The sequence below is a fragment of the Cinclus cinclus genome, chromosome 12 (assembly GCF_963662255.1).
Source record: "Cinclus cinclus chromosome 12, bCinCin1.1, whole genome shotgun sequence".
In the NCBI taxonomy this organism is placed as follows: Eukaryota; Metazoa; Chordata; class Aves; order Passeriformes; family Cinclidae; genus Cinclus; species Cinclus cinclus.
In genome coordinates, this window is record NC_085057.1 from 13738814 (window position 1) to 13759394 (window position 20581).

The 20581-nt window shown below is 37.9% G+C and overlaps 1 protein-coding gene across 1 annotated transcript in view; it reads right to left on the reverse strand.

The window, feature by feature from the left end:
• Positions 1 to 5594: 5594 nt before the first annotated feature.
• The window catches only part of CACNA1D (calcium voltage-gated channel subunit alpha1 D), a 167911-nt gene continuing 152924 nt past the window's right edge, over positions 5595 to 20581 (reverse strand). Inside the window, exons 44-51 of the mRNA XM_062500851.1 lie at positions 14918 to 15037; positions 13039 to 13403; positions 12712 to 12738; positions 11695 to 11844; positions 10552 to 10715; positions 7813 to 7934; positions 6874 to 7194; positions 5595 to 5888 (exon numbers count right to left, since the gene is read on the reverse strand). Coding sequence (XP_062356835.1) covers positions 5595 to 5888; positions 6874 to 7194; positions 7813 to 7934; positions 10552 to 10715; positions 11695 to 11844; positions 12712 to 12738; positions 13039 to 13403; positions 14918 to 15037 — 1563 coding nt within the window. The remainder of the gene's footprint in view (positions 5889 to 6873; positions 7195 to 7812; positions 7935 to 10551; positions 10716 to 11694; positions 11845 to 12711; positions 12739 to 13038; positions 13404 to 14917; positions 15038 to 20581) is intronic.

The window sequence follows — 20581 nt, forward strand, 5'->3', positions numbered from 1 at the left end:
CACAAGGAGCTTAGTATAATCCTGCTCACAATTTCAGCTGATGTAGTTGTACCACTCCAAGCAGTAGGAGATCTCCACTCTGTATAACGTCCTTAAAGTGATTGGTCTTGGCAAGATGATTGTTTGCAAAAGATATTTACCAGTAAATATTCTGAATGGTGCCTTGCTATCATTCAAATTTTATTTAGAAAAATTACAACCAAACTATATTTAAAATAAAATGTTACTGAAAATAAATGTGTAAGGTCAGACACTGATGAAATGGGAAGAGTTCTTTTTAAATTAGAAGGCAAATACCTTATTCATGAACCAATGCTATATTTTAGTTAGGACTTAAATCTTTGGTTTTTTAATTTTCAGATGTGTAAGTTAAAATAACTGAGCTTTCATGGCTGTTTCTGGTGTCAAACTAGCTTTTGGGTACTGATTTAAAAAAAAAAAGCTGAAGAAACTGAACTCACAGAAAGAAATTTATTCCATTGATTATTTTCTATTTATTAAGTATTCCAAAGTAATTTCTGACTAAGCAGATGTGAAATCATAAAAGTTTCTGTAGCCTAAGATTGCTCAGGACTTGTGGCAAAGAGAATGAACTTCTTTTCAGAAAAAGAAAAAAACGGAATTTTACACCATTGTAACAGATTGTAGAAATCCTTGCTGACTCAGATGTTGGCTGGAGGGACAACTGCAGATGTTTAAGGCAGATACTTGTACCTGGTGCTGCTCTCTGTAAGGCACTGACTGGAAGCTCTGCTGAAGGAAAGGACTTAATTCCTCAGAGCATTTGCCTAAGCACAAACAAAACCACTGAAGATGGAAGATGACAGCAGTGAACTCTGCTCCAAAGGGAGACAGGTAAACCCTTTCTATGTATGTGATGCATTCTTTTGAAATGAGGGGAAGAACAAGAATATTTCACGTCATAGGTGATCGATTAGCTGAGTTAAGGAAATTATTCATCTGGTGCAACTGTTTGAGAAAAGCATGGATTGTATATTCTGTACCTCCTAATGGAAAATAATTATTTCTCAGCACTTATGCTTGTGAGATTTCTTTTTTTAAAGTACTTAGTAAGTTCTGGTGTCATTTGGAATCCAATAAGGATATTTTAATTTATATACACTGGTGAGACTTACCACAGAGCTGTGCAGTTGAGAAGGGAGGCAATTTGGGAAGATGAGATACTGAAGTTCCTGCATGTGCAGATTTACAACGTGGGTTTCCACTCCAGGCATGCAAGATGGGAATTGTTATTATGCAACTGCAGAGGATTAACCAGCCAGTGTCTTACATAACTTAGCACTGAACATGCACAGACCTCTCCTCTGCTGTTATGCCAAACTCTAAAAAGAGGAGTAAATAGCAAGGTTAGGTATCCGTGTGTCTTATATTCAGGAGATATTGCTGTACTGAGAAATCAGGTAATCAGGTATTTCTTCTGAAACATCATCATCTTTTCTTGCAGTTCTAAGCATCCACAGGCATCTTGCAGATTCCTCCCCTTCCAAACACTTAAACACTTTCATTGCTGTGAACTGCAGTTGCATTATTAATTCCAGCCTCACTGCTGTAGAACATAGAGGCTCCTCCATGAGATTCCTTTGATGCAGTGTTGAAGGATTTGTTGCCCTGGGGAAATCTTTAAGTAGCATCAATTTACCATTAGTTTCTCCTGTGTTGTATCTGGTTGCTGATATTGAATTCCTGTTAATTTTTTTTCTGACTTCCAGCAGAGTCAAGTCTGCTAAAGGGTCTTTAGAACAGGTCTAGGTTATTCTAACACATCCTGTGGAGCACTGGCAGTCTCATAGCTAAAATTATCCATCTTTTACACCTTGTTGGAATGCAGAACACAGGTTGTAATTCCACAGTTTTACCTATTTAACAAAATGATACAGTGTGATTATTCCCAATTCTAGATAATCAGATACACTAGATAATCAATCAGATAATCTAGATAACCCAGATACAAATTCTGTAAATATACAGATGATATATATTATGTGTTCAAAACCAGTTAACTGTAAAAGCTGTTTGATTCAAGGATTACCAGACTTGCCAGCATGGCTTGGACCAGCAATGGGAGTGCAAGAGAGAGCACCAGCATCTCCATGGAAATGGCTTGCTGCAGATGCCCCGGGCTGTTGGAGGTCTCTGGCTGGGGACAATGAGATTAAGAAAGAAAAGTGACCAAAAACATTTCTTTTGTACACCCATTTCAGCTCAAGTTGTTTCGGTATGAGAAGTGCTTTTAAAACCAGCAGAACATAGCAGTATTTGTAAAAATGCTTCGTATTTAATTTATGTAAGATTTTGTACACCATAACCTTAAAAATCCTTTCCAAGTGTCTGCTTTCAATTAGTCTGCAACCAAATTAGGCAGCTATATGAACACTGGAAAAGTAGGCTTGGAATATGCATTTTCTAGAAAATAAACATAGAAACAGATTTTGAGGAATAATAAAAGCGTTAATTAAATAACATAAAATATAGATGCATCATACATAATTAAATCATAATCAAAAGTAATTAAATACTTCTAATAGTATTGTTAAAAATAAGAGAGAACACAAACATATCTTATTACACTATTATAATTTTTAGTCTCAATTCTTCCGTCAGCCAGAAAAAGACACTGTTCAAATACAAATACTTTTTATAGGTTCATTTTTCTGTGAATTTACTTCACTATAGGATACTTACCAATGTTCAATTCTTTACTAGTATTTTCTCTCATTAAATATATCTATAAATGAATTTAGAGTCCCATAAATGATTATTTAATTGTTGAGAGAGCTTCTAGGTTTTTGTACTAGTTACTATGATTGGTAGTATTCTCAGTGTGCCAATTACCACATAATTATGCATATATTGATTACTTGTTACCACATATTTCTGTAGTAAAACTAAACAAGTATTCTTTGAATCTATACAAACGTTCTCTCCTGAGCCAATAACCACATAGAACATGGTCTGCAACTAAATATCCTTCATTGTTTCTTTTTGCAAACAGTTCTCTCATGAAATTTCTTTTTTTCCCTTAAGAGTCTCCCATCACACTATTAAAGGCTGAGGACAAAGAGCATGGAAGTACAGCGAGGTCAGCATATTGTTTTCTGTCTCCTTGGAGAAATCACTAATTAAAAATCCTGTCGCTCTGCTCAGTCTGCCAAGCCTGACGCTCTATCCAATGTCCATGCTGGACAAAATACAAGTCTGAGATTGTTTTTTAAAAAAAAAGGAGGAAAACAAAGTTTAACTTCAGTTGCCTTGAAAGTGGTTATCAGAAGTGGGTTTACCACGGTAGGTAGAACTTGGAAATCTACTCATTTATATTTCACAGGGATAGCTCCATTTTGGCCTCCCAGATTTTGTTTCTGCAAGCTGGGAAAATCTAACAAAGTGAACATTGCTGGGTAGCCTACCCAAGAGCTTCCCAAGACAGCATGGAAATTTTATTTTGATGTTTCAGGGTATTTTAGTCAAATTTTCCTACACAGTTTCCATAGGTCTGTCTCTAGGGAAGTAGTAATCCCTTTTGCACATGAACACTCTAATTGCTTTATTTCTTCGTGCTTAACAGCAACCACTCATAAAAGACTTGCAAAATGTGATACTGAAGACTGATACCCTATTCCACACATTCCCTCCCATTCTTATAACATTGCAAATAAAAGGACTCCCAAGTATAATAAAATTATTACACAGTTTTATTTTGAAGAGCATTTTGCATTTGTTTTAATACAAAATGATGTAGGTCAATAAATAATTTACAAACTTTTAAGTTTTTATCCTGGCATTGGAAATAAGAATGATTTCAGAGGAAGTTTGTAAGCTATTAATAGGAAACTGTCATTATGTACAAAATGTTTATTGACATGTTTTAAACATCACATTTGTAAAAATGTGAACTGGATTGCTATCTAGCATAGGAACTACAGGTAAAACCTGATAAGATAACTTGTTAGAACAAGTCATTGTTATCCAGTGTTAACAAAATAGACAGTAGCTTTCAGGGTGTTTTAGTTATCCTCCAAGGTCATTTCAGCCTCAAAGACATTTCAGGGTTTTACTGCATTGTGAACAATATCGAAGCCTTCTCTTGATTGCATAAAAATAAATCTTTTAAATAGTATACACAGAACAACAGAAAGGTAGAGGCAATAAAATATTGTTTATACCAAGGTTTTTGGTTCTGTCTAGATTCATACTATCACATTTCTTCCCTTTCCAAGCAGAGAAAGTAGTATTGAAGTAAAGCATTTTCATTTACCTGTGAATTATTTTCTGCCTCAGATATTTCCTGGGTCAATGTAGGCTATGGAGGTATTACACTTTGTCAAAACTAATTGTCTCATGACCAGGAATACCCTGGCATGAGCCTGCCAAGTGTTTGGGGTTTTTGCATGGGGTTATTATAAAAATAAAATTAGAGCTTACTTTTCAGTCAAAAAAAAAAGTTCAAACTAGTTTAAATTTTTTACCTTTCCAAGTATAAGACTGAGTAGTCAACTGTGCATCCCTTTTGCAGAGAGATTCTTTTGACTCAGGTATTAAAAAAAAAAAATCTGATCTGTTGCCAAGTTCAAACTTGACACTTTATCCCAAAAAGAGATTTACACTGAGAGGTGGCTCTATTTAAATATTTATGCTATAGATCTATATATTCCAAGTAAAAATACTTCTATCTAGAATTCTGTGGAGAGTTACAATAATTAGGGTCCATAAATATTGCTGCAGTTCAATTACGGTACAATAATTACAAAATATAGAACATCTCTTTACAAATACAAATCATTGTATATTACAATTAATTTACAATATTTTCTACTATATAATTTTTAGCAAACTATCTTATCTAATTCTACTATAACCTGGTTGCAAGTGCATTAGTAAGAATGCAATTATTCCAGTATATTTTGCCCTTAACATGATAGTCATAAAACAGACCATCTGAATGATATTTTCCTATGTAAACTGACGTTACATATGACGGATTATTCTTTATATAACTTCTTTTTCCAACGATCTCTAACAGGTAGATCATGACAAATTGTATTTTAGAAGAGCATTAAGAAAAGAAATCAGGAGGCAAGTTTGAGAACAATGTTAGAATGGATATGCAATGGGTAGCTGATATGCTTTGAGCACTGAGGTAATGACACTACTGGTTGTCATCACTCATCTCATGTTGCTGTTTCCCACACAATCCTGTGGAGACCTGTACAGACATTGTCACTGACAAGATCCTGCTCTGCTAGGAAGGACAGCAGCACAAGGTTGAAAGACAGGCAAGATATTACACCTCAGAATCCTGCTCTAGCCCTCAAAAAACTGATTGTCACAATCTTCTTAGTTTCAAAGTAACCTTATTCCTACAGGGGAACTGAAGATTCTGTGGGAGGAGGCTTGACCTACTGCAGCTCTGTTCACATTTCGGCAACCCAGAGATAATAAATTTATTAGTTATGGCTTCCTTGAGGTGTGACATCACTCATACAAAACTTGGGTTGGTTATTCACTCCAGCTAGTGCCTAGCATCTTAAAACTATGAGGCACTTTTTCTGTTATTAGAACATTTTCCTTGCTAAATACTATAAGCTTGTAATGCATATCATTTCATCAGCTAAGTCTTCTTCGTATCGTCCCATTTCTGGCTCTTCGTCACTGTAGCCAGGACCAAAATCTTGAAGTTCATAATCTTGTCTGCTTAAAATTGGAAACATATCACCATTGGTCCCATTGCTGATATTTCCATTGAGAAGGTTACTTGCTGCACTCTCCATCTCGTCAATAGTCATGTCACATGCATCAGCAATCTCATGTTTTGTAGCTGAAACAAATTTAGGGTCCTTTGCATACCTTCCCAGGCCTTCAGATATAAGAACCTGGCAGAGGGAGGGGAGAGAGTGAGAATGTCAGTGGAATTACAGAACAACAGACAGATCATTGCACTGCTCATAGATGGAAAGCACTAGAAACCCCATGCTGAATCACTTGAGCAGCCCACAGCCAAACTGTACAGGTAAATAACAATTAAATCAACAATGAAAAGCCTGCAAAGCACACCACGATGTGTGATAATGTAAGTGGTGCCACAGTACACCTGACACTTCTTAAGAGATTTGGCAGGAGTCTTTGCTGAACATAATCATCCCACTAAAGACAACAGTTAATACATCTCAAATGGTACAGTTGGAACAATTGCCTGAAATACAGAATTTTATACGTTCTCAGTACTTCAGAGTACATGGGGAAAAAAGAGACTGAATTCCCGTTTGCAAAAACATAACAAAATGTGGTTTAGCTTATAGCAATGGAAAGGAGGTAATGAATGGAAGATACAACATTAACTATGATTCAGAAATGCTGCACACACTTTATCTTCAAATCTTTTCCATATAAGAGGGAATTCTTAGCATTCTTTAGTACACCTAAAAATCAACCCTTGCAGTTGCTATTCTCCTCTGCATTTAGTACACTGATTCATGGAGTTTTTGATTTTTTTATTCAAATTACTGCAGAAATGGGGATTTATTTCAATAGAAGAACAGAAATTACTTCCTTATCGCCATTGTGGAAGGATACTTCAGAACCGATGCTCATCTAGAAAACTTAAATTTCAGAATTCTGAAGTATCTCAAATTCTCTGATTAATCTCTCTCTAGTGTGAAGATCTGGACTCAGCAGAAATCCTTTGCTACACAACAGCTATGATTAAATTCCCCTCTTTACCTAAAACCAGTTTGTGGCTATAAAACTAAGAATCCATTTTCAGAGAGCTGATGTGAATTTTATGTGCTTTTAAAAGTGTACCCTAAAACTGCACAGACAGGCACTCTTGGCTCCTTCAGGGGTTCCTGCAGCACTCACCGCTTCCACCAGGCTGTCTGCGCTCCTCTGCTTGTCACTGTGTTTGTGCCTGAAGTCGTTGGGGATGGTCAGGCTGGCTGGTGTGAATGTCCTGTAGGAAATGTCGGGGTCATCCGTGTACCAGGAGCTCCTGTGCAAGGAAGGCAGGCTGCCATTCATGTGTTCTGTGGAGTCAGCCCTGTCCACCTGGATCAGGGGGGTGTAGTAGGGGGAACGGTCCCTGTTGGGAGGGGTGGCAGGTGGGGTGGCCCAGGAACGCGTTGAACGACTCGGTGAATGTTTATGAGCTTTGCTGGAATCCAGACCTGCCACAGCCATCACCTGGTAAAGGGAAGAATTTTCGAAGTTAGTGATTTCAAATACTCATTTGTATTCATTTCACACTTTAGCAGTTAGCTCAAACCGATTTCTCTGGCAGCAGCTATGTAAAGTTAACATTTTCTGATGTGTAGTAGCTGTGTAAGAGAGGAACAGGACTGAAACTAGTAAATTGGCACAACAAAATGGTATTTTTTCTATTTTATTCATATCACAATTTTTTTTTTGTACAGTATATTAAAGAAAACAAAGTATAGAAACATTCCTTCTATCCAGGACAAGATAGGAAGCTGTCAGCATTTGCCAAGCTGAGCCTCAGAAGGCGTCTATCTTGTACTTGCAAATTGTCACAAATGGAGTAGAGACAGGCAAAGATTAATACACAGCTGCTGTATTATGGAGTCCTGGTCAAAATTTAGGGCATGGAGACTCATTGTGAACACTCAGAGTCAAAGGGGCAGGCAACTCATCCTGTGTTTTGTACCAGGTCCATGTTTTAGAAGCCTTGTTTCTAGCAACAAACACACCAGTACTGCTTCAAACAGTAGTGAAAATTGGGAGTGCAATGTAGAGGCTGGAAAGCTGAAATTCACGGTTAGTTAAGGCAGAGTTTGGGTTTACCTGCTGTTGCATTAAGTGAAGTGGCAAAGCCGTGCGATGGTGGAAGTTAGGAGAGAGTGGGATGTTGTCTTGGCTACTCTGTCGGCGGAGGCATTCGAAGTTAAAGGAAGATCGTCTGTGTGCTACAGGGAAACCATAACTCATTAGAAAAACAAAATATTTTCCATGAAAGCCTATTATTTCCAGAATTCCAGGGTGAGTGAACTATGATACAAATAAAAACAGATCCTCCAGTAAGAAAGGAGCTGTGCTAATAGGAGCAAGTGGCTGGTTATAAGATAAAGGACAGATTAATCATGTAAGCAAAAGTAACCCGAGGCAGAAATCATAGAAGCAACTTAACATGTCAGAATTGGAAGTAGCTGTTTCAGAAAACAAGCTTGTCTGATGCAGCTGACTGGCTCAGACACTCAGCTGCAGAGTTTTGCCATAAACTGCTGCTGAGACTTTCTTCTTTCCTCCCCATGTCTTCAAGCTCTTGATTCTAATAAACCAGATTTCCCAAAGGATTGGGAATTTCTAATTCTTTGGAAGCAATATGTAATATGTAAAGCCATATCCAAGTCTGCCCAGGTTGTCAATTCCTGATTTTTATTTTGTTTCTTAGGACAGTGATCATCCATGGTCTCTGCTATTATGTGCACTTTCATGATAGGAAAGAAAAAGTAGAAATCTGAACTGAATCAAGATGTTTGGCTGATGTGGAGATGTTTCAGCTGATCTTGTTGAAAGCCTGCAGAATGATGGGAAGCACATGGGTATCATTCCCCTGTTCCAGCTTCAATGCACAGAAAGCCTGGATGCTGAACTGCAGCTGGAATCCAGATCCACCAGGAGTTATGGCACCCCATAGTTATCATCAGACACTTCATGCTGGATACTAACAACCAAAGAGCCACTGAACTAAAATAGGCACCTCCACAAGGTGATTCTGTCCAACTAAAGCAAACTTTGTCTCTCTCCCTTGTCTCTGTGGCAAAGCCAAATCCAGGAATGTAAGCCTTAGCTCCTGATCCCAATATGCTAAACGTCCCAATACCAAAATGGATAACAAGCAGCCCAAAAACTCCCTTCATCCAAAACAACGTGCTTCTTTGCACATGCTTCTCTGCAGAGAGGAGGCTGAAAAAAATCTCAGTCATTCCTCAGTACACTTCTGGAAGCTGCTCAAATACTGTGGTGATGAGTTTGGTACAGAAACATCCAGAAAGCTCGACATGGAGCTCAATTTACTGACTGCAGTACTCAGCCAAGGTACTGCATGTTATGTTCACTGAATCAGACGTTAGCTTGAACTGTTTAGTGAAATGCTTCATGTCCGTTTTTCTTCTTTTTTCTTTATTTATGTCAGACAAAGCTTCTTCCCCAGGCCAAGCAGCCTGTAAACTAGTTACAAATAACAGATTTTAGATTCTTTTAAAATCTGCTCAGATACTGCTAAAATCTCTTAACTCTTTTCCTGAATATTACATAAATGGTTATGACAGGAGGTCTGACACTGATTGCTCTTACGGCATTACATTGGTGAAAATCAAGGACTTCCTAAATTACCCTTATGCAACTTTGATCAAAACTAGGTCCTCTTATCCTAGGATATCAAATCTAGTTTCCTGTAGATTAGATAAAAAACATAACTTCCTCTTAAAAAAATGACTGCCAAACACTGTCATTAAAACTTTATCTCCAATCCTGCAGTTAGAGGAAACCTTCAACCCTCCACTCAAAACACTTTCATGGACAGACCCAGGACAATTTTTATATGAAAGTTTTTCTCCTGCAATCTGTGGAACAGACATACAAAGCATCTATCTATTTCTTTGGCTTAAAATTCCTCTGCTATCAGAAAAGCTTGTAGAAAGATGTACAGGGATCTCCTTTCACAGTTTCTCCTTCATCTGATGCATTTCCCTTCTGCTACTGAAAGACAGCAGCGTTCTGTACCCTTCACCATTGTTCAGCTGAGTTATTTACTCTCTGTGGTGCAAGGTTAATTCTGCCCCGTGCCCCTTGAGGGCAGAAAGCCAAAGAGCAGAGAGCATTGCCAGTCTTGTCCTAAGGAGCTGAGTGCCTAAACTGCGGATACAATACTGCCAGTATTACTAGAGAATTGCTTATTTTGTTATATAAAAACATATTTTGCTTCTGCCTTTTCCACAGTTTTCTATAGCTTTAAACAGTCTGAGACCGTACCTCAGATATAAAATGATCTCAATACACTTGAGACAAGAAGAAGCCTTAAAAAGAGGGGTTTTTTTTGCACTTCTAGTGCCACCCCAAGTACTTCCTCTCTGTGAAGTGTCAAAGGTCAAAGACCAAACCCAAGAATGTTGAGTCTGTGCCTAGTTTCACCAGAGGATTAGCTCTGCTAATCTCTGCAATATGGCCTGGAATGTACAGAAACAGAATTTCAGGATAAGAAGCATGACATCTTGTAGAAATGCAGATAAAGTAATACTGTTCTTCAGATAAGGAAAAATCAAGGAATAGATATAAGGAAGAGAAGAAATTAAAGAAAAAGGAAAAAAAGACCATCTGTTGACAACGCTAAATCTATCTATAAATTGAAACATCTTCTCCCTCAGAAGAAACAGAATTTTAAGCAGAATGAAATACCAATGTCAATCTGAAATGAGATGCTTAAAATCCACGGTTTTTTTAAAAGCCTTTTTAAACTGGAATCTGTCTAAATGCATTTGGCTTATTTCAGATTTGCAAACACATTGTCCTTAATGTACTTACGTGGTGGTGTTGGAGGTAGCAGCCGTCTCCTAGGAGATCTTTTTGTATCATAACAGATCTGTGAATCATCTTCCTCAAAAAAACCATGTGGGTGATGGTAACCTTTTGGTCTCTCAAAATCTGAGTCATGGCAGTGATATCTACAGTGGTAATCATATCTATGCCTGCATTAAAAAAACAATAAAGAAAACAGACTTTCAGTAAGTTTTTGTAAACAGTTACAAAATTGCTTTCCTTCTACAAGATTATCAAGTCTACTCTATCTCCAGCAAGATAATTAAACAGTGCATTGTATAATTGCACAACTCAGATTTAAAATCCAGTTTCTGTAAGATGTTGAGAGAGGGCATATACTTTTGTACTAGTACATTTACACGGTCAATTCTCAGGTTAAATTTTGAATCATATTGTATTTTCAATGAATTTATTCTTACCAGTACAGGCAAGAATGCAAGATCTCAGTCACACACTGCTTAAAAAATAAAATAAATACTCTCTTCTACTCCTGACATGCTCTCTTGAGAACCGTGGGTAAAGTGCAGGATCACAGAAGCTTAGAATAGATTTAAGCCTCTTACGTTCTGGATATTCTCATGTTTAAAGTCTGATCTTGGAAGGGTGTTACTTGATGCTAACTATCATACAAAAAAATCAGTGACCTGAGAATTTAGTAAAATACAGCTTTCATGCAAATCTCAGTTTTTATGCAAAGCAAAGGGATGCAGATAAGGGTGCTGATCCAGCCAGAGTTCAGCTGGTGAATGTTGCACATCCTGCAGGAGAAGGAGGAGGAGAATTAAACGTGTCTGGCACTTGAGCATATGAACTTATGGATCTAAGATAAAATTACAATAAATTCCTCTACTTCTGGGCTGGACTTGAAAAAGTTAAAAAATGGACGGAAGTGGAGATTATTTTTGAGATTCTCCTGAATGTATTCAGTAGAAGGGAAATATTCCATCTTTGGAATACTCTCCTACTGATCACTTCCCATTTCAGCAGTTGTGGAGTATTAAGATCATTAGAGAATTTGCAGCATGAGTGTGCTTAGTGAAGCCTTTACATCTACGTACTTAAAATACTGAAATACTTTTGCAAGCCATTTTTTTTTAACAAATACTTTCATTTAACAAATATCCTCACCTGTTTCCTGACAACATACTGTCATCTTCATAATATTCTTCTCCACTGTAATAGTCCTGCTCTCCCAAATAATGATCATCATTGCAATAGTCTTGGACTTCATGTTCTTCCCGGCGAATGGTAGGTCGGCGCCCATCACCAGTGTCAGATCTGTGAGCAGCAACCAAATAGTTGTTTTTTGTATTTATATCAATTATATACTGTTTATTTTATGCACAGTTCTCTAAATGTGCTTCAAAGAAGAAAATAAAAAGACGAGCGTTAACAACTCTCCAGTTCAGAATGTGGTGTTACAGCAGTGCAGAGCAATTCAGTTCAGAACATAAATGATGTATCTGTTTCTTAAAGATGGCCTTCCTGTATTTCCTTATGGTACAACAGAAAAACAGTAAAAGGATGTTCAGTGGAATCAAATACATTCAAGACATTTTTACATGATATACCTTGTCATTTGGAAAAACACAGCCTCTCTCCAATACCTGAAGTTTGCCAAACGGCTCAAATATTAAGAAGTTCTCACTGAGGTATTCAAAAAGAAATCTAAAATGGATATGCAAATCTAGACATTAATAGCACCACTGAGCATCCATTTACCAATGTACTTCAATTAAAACAATAGATTCTGTATTTTAAAAAGTGTCTTAGAAAATATTCAGACAGAAGACCAGGAAAAATTATCCCTATAAAAGGAACTGTACACATTAACATTTATCAAAGCTACCACCAGTGGTTTTTCCAGTCTTGGTAAGTCAATTTTTAACAAGGGTTACAATCAGGTGTGATCTTTAGCCTGTTGAAAACAGCAGCAACCTGCCTGGACTTTCTATTGGGCTTGAATAATTTTGAACTTTACCAAAAGTTTGTCCTTTTAGAACTGGCAGTAAAAAAACTGACTTAAAAATTGTCACTTCAGTTACCAAGCATATGCATTATTATTTATAAAAGAAACAGGCAAGGAAAAAAAAAAAATAAAAACATTCTGTCCACTTAAATTATGTCAGAACAATATCAACTCACCTGATATATGTTTCATAGTAGCGTGCTCTATCCAGGTAGTCCATGAAAATGAGAAAAATATTTTAAGAACAAGTCATTTAGAAAAAATTTTTGGTGATTAAAATGTCTGTGCTGTAGCTAATGATTTCACTTTAAAAAAAAAAAATCCTGCTACTTTCAAATCCTAGTGAAGCTTTATGCATTTCCCATTCATCAGAGCTAGATTTTAAATACAGCTCATACATTGGTAGGCAACAGAAATTGAGATTCCAATTAATTTCACTTGCTCAAGTTTGCTATTAGTGTATTTATAAATTTATTTAAAAACAAAGACATATTTAAGTTTACCTCCTACTGCTTGGCCTTCTACGCTTCTCGTGGTCAGTCCTGGAGTGTGAACGGTAACTGTTTTCAGATCTATGCTCACGATTCCCAAAACTGGTGTGTTTTCCATGGACTTTGGACACGTTGGCATTATTGAGATTGGCGTTTGTTGAGTTTGGGACGTGCTTTCCTACCGAGTTGTGATTATGATGGTTGTGGTACACAGAGTTTCCTGCCTGATGATACATGTTTTTCTCAGTATCACTTGCAGAGGGAATTGAAGGCCGCTGGACATGTAAGGGACGGTGTGTGGTGTTGATTTGCTGAAATGAATCTCGTCTGTCACTGCTAATGTGGTTTATGTGGTTGCCAAAGAGGGCACCATTCCTCTGTTTCAGGGGAAGAGAAAGAAAAAATTATATCAGATAGCTTAACAGAACATACTCTTGACAGTGACAACTTATTTTTCTCTCCTACATGCACAGAAAAGTAGCAATTCAAGTAACCTGTGATTTTTCTTTCTAATTTTATGATGCTTCAGATGGGATCTCCTGAAGTGACGGAGATGTGATCGTGGTGATGACAATATTGTATTTCAGAGTCAAATCAACAGTACGCTGTGATCGTTATTCTTTTCCACACAACTAAAAGTGACATATCCAGCTTTCTCCACATTTTATTATGCAGGAGAAACCTAGATTCCCATACATGAACATGCACCAGCTTCCTCAGAAAGAGATGCGTTTGCTTAATTTTTGGGAAGGCTTTGGTGGAGTTCTCGCCTGCTGTCCCAGAGCACGGGTTTGCAGCAGGTGTCACTCAGACAGGATGGAGTGCCATGCAACAGCTTGCAAGCAAATCCCAGGAAGGGAACATTCAGCTCCAGTGCTTCTGTTCTTTCTTCTCACAGAGGTACAAGAAAGAGTAGTTTCTGTTTGTCAGCCCTGGGAGTGTAATGGATGGTGAAAGAGAGGATGAGGTGCTAAGTTATGACTATGACATGCAGCTCTCTTGGACACCTGACCCAGGTTAGGGAGCCTCCCTGTCTAGCCAGGTGTGGGTCCTGGATGACAGCAGTCTGAGTTGCAGCTCAATCTAGAGAAGACAGGAGGTAATGATGGTTGGCAGAGAAATGCATCTACTGGTGGCAGCTAGGCACTGTCTCCAGTGCCACATCCTCCTTTTTGCAAAGGACAGGAGCAAGCTATGGGGCTTCTGCTGTAATTCCTGCAGAAGCACAATTTTACACTTGCTTCTTCTGAAATGCTTGGGAAAAAATAAGTTTTCTTGCTGCCTGACAAACAGTTTGCAGACTGCTTCTGATTAGAACACCAAATTTACACGTTCACCATTTAGGACTAAATAGCATAAAGAAGAAACCTAATCTTTTTTCTGATTGATTTTTATTGATATCCCTCATGGGATTGAAAATGGCATTTATGTTTAGTTGCCCTCTATGTAACCCCATGCATTAATTTTAAAATACATGGGTCTGTGTCTTTTGTGGTTTGCTTGCACAGGCTTTCATTCTCTTCCTATCTACCTGTGCAGGTTAAAACCAGTCTCAACCTTGCCACTATCAGAATCTGAGACGGCAATTTTCATACCATTTGATAGGATTTGCTTAAGATAAAAAACAAGAATTAATGAGCAAGAATTAGGGGCAGGAGAATCACCCTGCAGGAACTGCTTCCTAAATTTTTGAACAAATGCAAGTGTCCTGATACTACCATTTTTATAGATTTATGCATAAAATATACTTATTTAGAAAGTATTTATATTTTATGATTTTAGGGGTTTAAAAGTATTACTATTACTATATTACTTCATATTCAAGGATAAGGTCATTCTTTACTCTCATATTATACAAAAAACAATTAACATGGCTGTGTTCTGACATTACTTTATAAACATCTTCCTCCTCCTCCTCTGGATTGTTTTCCTCTGGTTCATCATCTTGCAAGTCACAGGATATAGCTCGGCGTATTTCTGGGCCAATATCATGAAGTGTCCTTAGTCCTGCCTAAATCAATGACAATACCATAACACATTAGGAATGCAAATTCTTTTTCGGTCTTTAATTACAGGTGTTACATTTATTTTGAAGGAAAATTAACAGTTTTTGTATCCTGACATCCACAGAGGATGCATCCTGCTGTAAGTTCCTTTACTGTTATTAATAAAAGGTTTATGTATTCCAGTACCACCCTGGTAGTACTGAGGTGATCATGTCTTTATTATCACAGTGTAGGTACTGACTAAAACACCACTGATGTTTATGGATTCCTACAGAAGAAAAACCAAACTTATTAAAAGTTGTAAGTAATCAGCAAGAACTATAATAAAATGCATTTCAATGAGATGTATATTTAATGTTCAAAATATGTTTGCAGCCTGTGTCAACAAAGGAAACACAAGGAGATCTTTGCTATAGCAACAGCAATTTTAGCAGAGCTCAGATGGAAAAGAAAGCAGTGAAATAATTCCAGCTCATCTGTACTGCACTATAATTTGCAGATATTTGGTTTAAAGCTTTAGTTTAGGACAGAAAACCATTAAGTTACAGCAGCAGAGGCACAGTGTACATCGGTTCACATTCCTCTCAAGTTTGCTACCACAGGCAACATTGAGGAAAAGGGATAATGCTGAAAGTGTCCAGGACAGACCTGCACATCAGGGAGCAGAGAGATGTCATACCCCACGCCACGAGCTCAGCGCTTTGTACGGACCTCACTTCACAAAGGAGACATTTTTCCTGATTTAACTCTGGCTGTTACGGTCCAAAACAAGAAGCACAAGCTCAGTTCTTCCCATCAACTTTTACCTCCTCAAGTTCAGATGAAATCCAAGATGTGTGTGTTTAACCCTTTACTACCACTATACTTACACTACTAAAAATCTTGCACTACACTGGCTCAGTTTTTGATTATGATCAAAAAAATCTGATTTTTTTTTTTCTTTAGCATTTTGAAGGATACGTGAGACCCGTCCCAGCACAACACTGACATTGCACATTGTTACTTGCCTGGGGTAGCACAAGGGTGTGGAGAGAATTTTGTGTGTTTTGGAGCTGCAGAAGGAGCAGAGAGACCCTGGAGGACCCCAAATGTGGTTTGGTCTCATTCATGCTGCTTCCTCACACATTCCCAGCAGCATACTCAAAGCTTCTGCTCAGAACAGAAACAGCTGCTTTGCTGGGGAGAAAAATGGCATTTTTGCAGTGTGGGAATCAGAACCTGGAAAGGGATGAACCAAAAGCTTTGAATCTAAATGGTGGAGATTTACTACAGGCTCCACTTCAGGTTTCACTCACTCCAGTATTTCCCTTCCTGGAAATGGTGCCTGACTAATCACATTATCTACATCAATTTGGCAATTCAATTTCCTTCCTCAGGGATGAACTTTGAGAGTTATGCTATAATTGAACAAGGCTCTAAAAATCATTTACTAGTGAGTTAATATACAATACTCATTTCATGAATACACTGTGCTTTCACCTACTTCTTATGTTAATTGCATAGTCAAAACCTCAGCAATGTTGCTAATGTCATCATTTTTCAAGGTGCTAAAGGGAAGCAAAATTAACACTTTAAGGTACAGCTATTCAAGTGGAAGACCATAAGCTTCTATTTATTTAGCAGAGACAAAAGCAGTACTTATTTACTAGAGGACTGCTATTATATTTCGGTTATTTGACCATTAGTTACAAGAGCCACTTGCATTTCATACTCACTTCCTGCTGACTTTAGAGCAAAGAGAACTAAAAAGAGCAAAAAAACCTCTACTGGCTCTTTAACCTTAAAATAAACTGAGCGTATAAAAATAAACTGAGCTTAGTATGAGCAGAACACAAATTGAAAACTGCTAAAATAAGGAAATCAGCATCCAGAAAAGTACCTGAATACACCTACACTACAGCACTGAACATAAGAGACATAGCAAAGTCTTGGTTGTCCAGAGTTATTCAAGCTTGAGGAGCCCAGCTCTCAGCTCAGGCTGAGTGTGCTCCTCTACAGCTGCACAAAAGCTCTGAGTTTTCTGCCAGCCCAGGCTGCCTTCGAGCTGAGCCTTCTGTGAACACAGCAGTGTCAGCAGCACCACACAAAATTGAACTCTGACCAAATCTACTAGCTCATCCTCCCCTCTGCCAAATTGTGACAAAGCCCCACAAATATATGCCTGGAAGCTGAGAAAAGGCACGTGTTTGACAGCAACACACTGAATAGTAATTTAATTTTGATTACATTTCCAACTGCCTTCTGGCTTACTTCTTGGTGAATTACCCCTCCTTTACTCAAGAGAAAGCAGGCAGCCTTTATCATCTCATCTGTCTCCAGTAATGCTCATTTCCAAGTAACAGACCTCTTGCATTTACATGTCAGCAGTGGAAGAAAGAAACCTGGATCACCATATACAAAGGTAAATGTTTACTGCACTAGAGCCAGCAGATTTATTCGCTCACAGCCAGCAGTGAAGTTCTCAAGCAACACCAGTCTACAGAATTGAAATATTCCTCAGTTTATTTGCTCTAATGAATGGCCTACAACAATTTTGTGAACTCTCTCCTTAAAATGACTACTCCCACTTACTATCCCATTTTACCTGTTGCAATCCAACAGCATTCTAAGAAATCTAAGAAATATTTTTATGACAGGGAGCACCACATAATGATATAAATGCTCACACTGAGCTCTTACTGATAAGACAATTCTTCATTAGATCAGCCAGCTACCACTAAAGTGGGACTGACATAAAACACAGGAATTGGTACTTTTATGACAGTAGGAAAATCCCTTCTTTGAACCACACTTAATGTCTTCCACAAACACTGAAGAGGCAACATGATCAAACATTTGGCTTTGCCTTCAAGCTCTTCAAAACCAAAGATCTCTTAAACAAGAGAGCACACGCAAATATCAAACCAACCTTCCCCACACCTTTTCTTCAGTTTACAGGGAAGAAGGGTCCCCCAGACACATTCCCTACTCAATACTGCACATTTTAGTCTACCCTGCAAGAGCCCCGGTGACAATGTAACACACAAGAGAGCAATGGGAGCCACGTCCCCCATTTGTGAGCTTCTAAAATCTGCTACATTTAAATCAGAGATAAAAATGAAAGCTGAGCAGATGAGGCTCACAAAAGAGAGCCTGGATGGTGAATTGTCTACCCTTGCCAGAGGTGTGCTTGTTTCTTTTTCACTAAGGCTGCTAAAGTTCTTAGGATGTAGTTATTACCCTATGTAGAACTTCATAAAACTTTTATTACGTACAGAGATTCAAGATGTGCCACATACCTGAAGCATTATATTATAATGACTTCCTAAAAAGTCAAATTTGAGTGTTATATAGCAATTACTTCCTCACAGTCCTTGACCATGGCTCTAACTGTTCTACAGATTTCACTAGAAGCTTGCAAAAGAAGTTATTCAGACATTTTTTTTAATCCAAAATTTATTTTTTGATTCTTTTCTTGCTTCATCTTTTTCCTCGTAGGTGAAAGATGAGAAGTATCAGTCCAAAGGTTATTTAGCAAAGCAGTGACACACAGAGTGCTGAACAACATAATTACATGAGAAACCCAAGCATATCTTTAATTAAGCTTTCCCCATAAATGCCCAGGATGACTTCAGATGAACATGGTAATTCTGTGCAGCTGTGCTCTGGAGGCACAACAGCAACTGCAATGTTTTCTGGACGGCACAAGGCACTGATACACCAGTGCTGGGTCCTAAATAGCATCTCAAGAGACAATGACTGATGCCCCTGTCTCTGACACACCATTGAGATGATACAGATGTGTTTTCAAAAGCAGAAATAACAGAAATGTAGGAGTCCCTCATCCTCAGTGAGAAAAGATATGATGCGACCAATAACTGTACCCCTAGACAGGTCATTTAGATATGCCTTAAGAGGCTTGAAAAGCACCTCACACCAAAGCATCTAAACATTTGGAAGTTAAACATGTAAACATTTTGAAAAGACTGCTTTTAACAAATGCCAAACAGATTTTAAATCAACTTCCCAAATCTACACTATGCATAAAAGAATAACAGCATTTAAAATATGTCTTATATTAAGAAATCCGTGTATAATGCAAGACTCCAGTCATGACTTTCAGAAAAAAAAAAATTCAAATGCTTATAAATACTGGAAGTACAAAAAGATAATTTTCCCTGTACCTGAACTCAGTCCACTACCATTTTAATGTATGGTCCAACCTACATATAGATGCAGCTTAAGCTTAGTTCAAGGAGTGCAAACACAACCCCCTATTTAAATAATATCCTTGTCCCCTACATTACTTCTAGTCAGTAAAATACCCAGTGTTCCCTCTTTTGAGGTGTCTTAGAGTGATACCAGGAACTCAATGGCAAGCTTTGCTTCACAGACTTCAGAACAATGATGTTTATTTATCTATACTGCTATATAAACTCACTAGATCTGGAAAAAAAGCACAAATGTTAATTCTAAATGCCTAGCTTTTCAGAGCTTCAGAATCCTGGAAGCCTATGACTCTAAAAACATTCCTGCAAACCATTAGATTTATAGGCAAACAACATGTCTTTACTATTTGCTTATTTTAGAGCAAAGAAAACTACAAAAAGTAAAAAACCTCGGAGCTACACTGATACTTTAACATAAAAATAAACTGAGGTTTATATGAACAGAATACAATGACAGAACTACTTTAAAAGGAAATAAGCATGCAGAAAAATAGCTGAATAACCTACACTATAGCAGTGGACATAAGAGACATAGTAGTCAAGCCTTGATTGCCCAGAGTTCTCCATCCTGGCAGAGCCTGGCTCCCAGTGCTGAGCTGCAGCTGCACAAAAGCTCTGAGCTCTCAGCCAGCCCAGGCTGCCAGAGCTGAGCCCTTCTGTGAGCACACGAACATGGGAGCACAAGTAAATGGAACCTGAGCAACAAATTAACCCCTCAGCTGACGCCTACCAGAGGGTTTGGCTTTTTCTTTTTTCTATTACCATTTACTTCTGGGTTAATACGTTTGCAGAGAGAAAAAAAAAAAAAAAAGCATAATTAGTTTGATCTGAAACACGTTTCCAAAATCAGGTTCAGGTCAATAAATCAATGGTTTTATGTACCTGGGATGTGAAAGAAAATATCCTTTAACTTTTATTTGTGTGTATTAACAAAGAGGGCTACACATAAATAAATATTAAATATAGATGTGTTACATAGTTTAAAGTGTTTTCCATAGGAAAAATAGTGTAGAATTAGTTAACTCCCTCTCTGTGCTAGATGAAAGTAATTTAAATTGTTCATGCTTCACTTAACATCTATTTTGCAGCAATGTGACCACTGTTTGGCTCAATACAAGTTTCCATCATTACACAAAGACATCTCTTTCTGACCCAGAAAATTTATTTGTTGTCACTGCGTAAGTATCAGCCAACAGTGCAAGAAAGGCCATGGAAACCCTTTTTGTTGGTGACCTCAGAGCATGTGTAACACCACAAAAAGCTGACTCCAACTGGTCACCCATCATTTCAGAGCCTCTTGCTCTCCTGCCTTCATAAGGGTGCGAATTCCCCTGGGTCTGC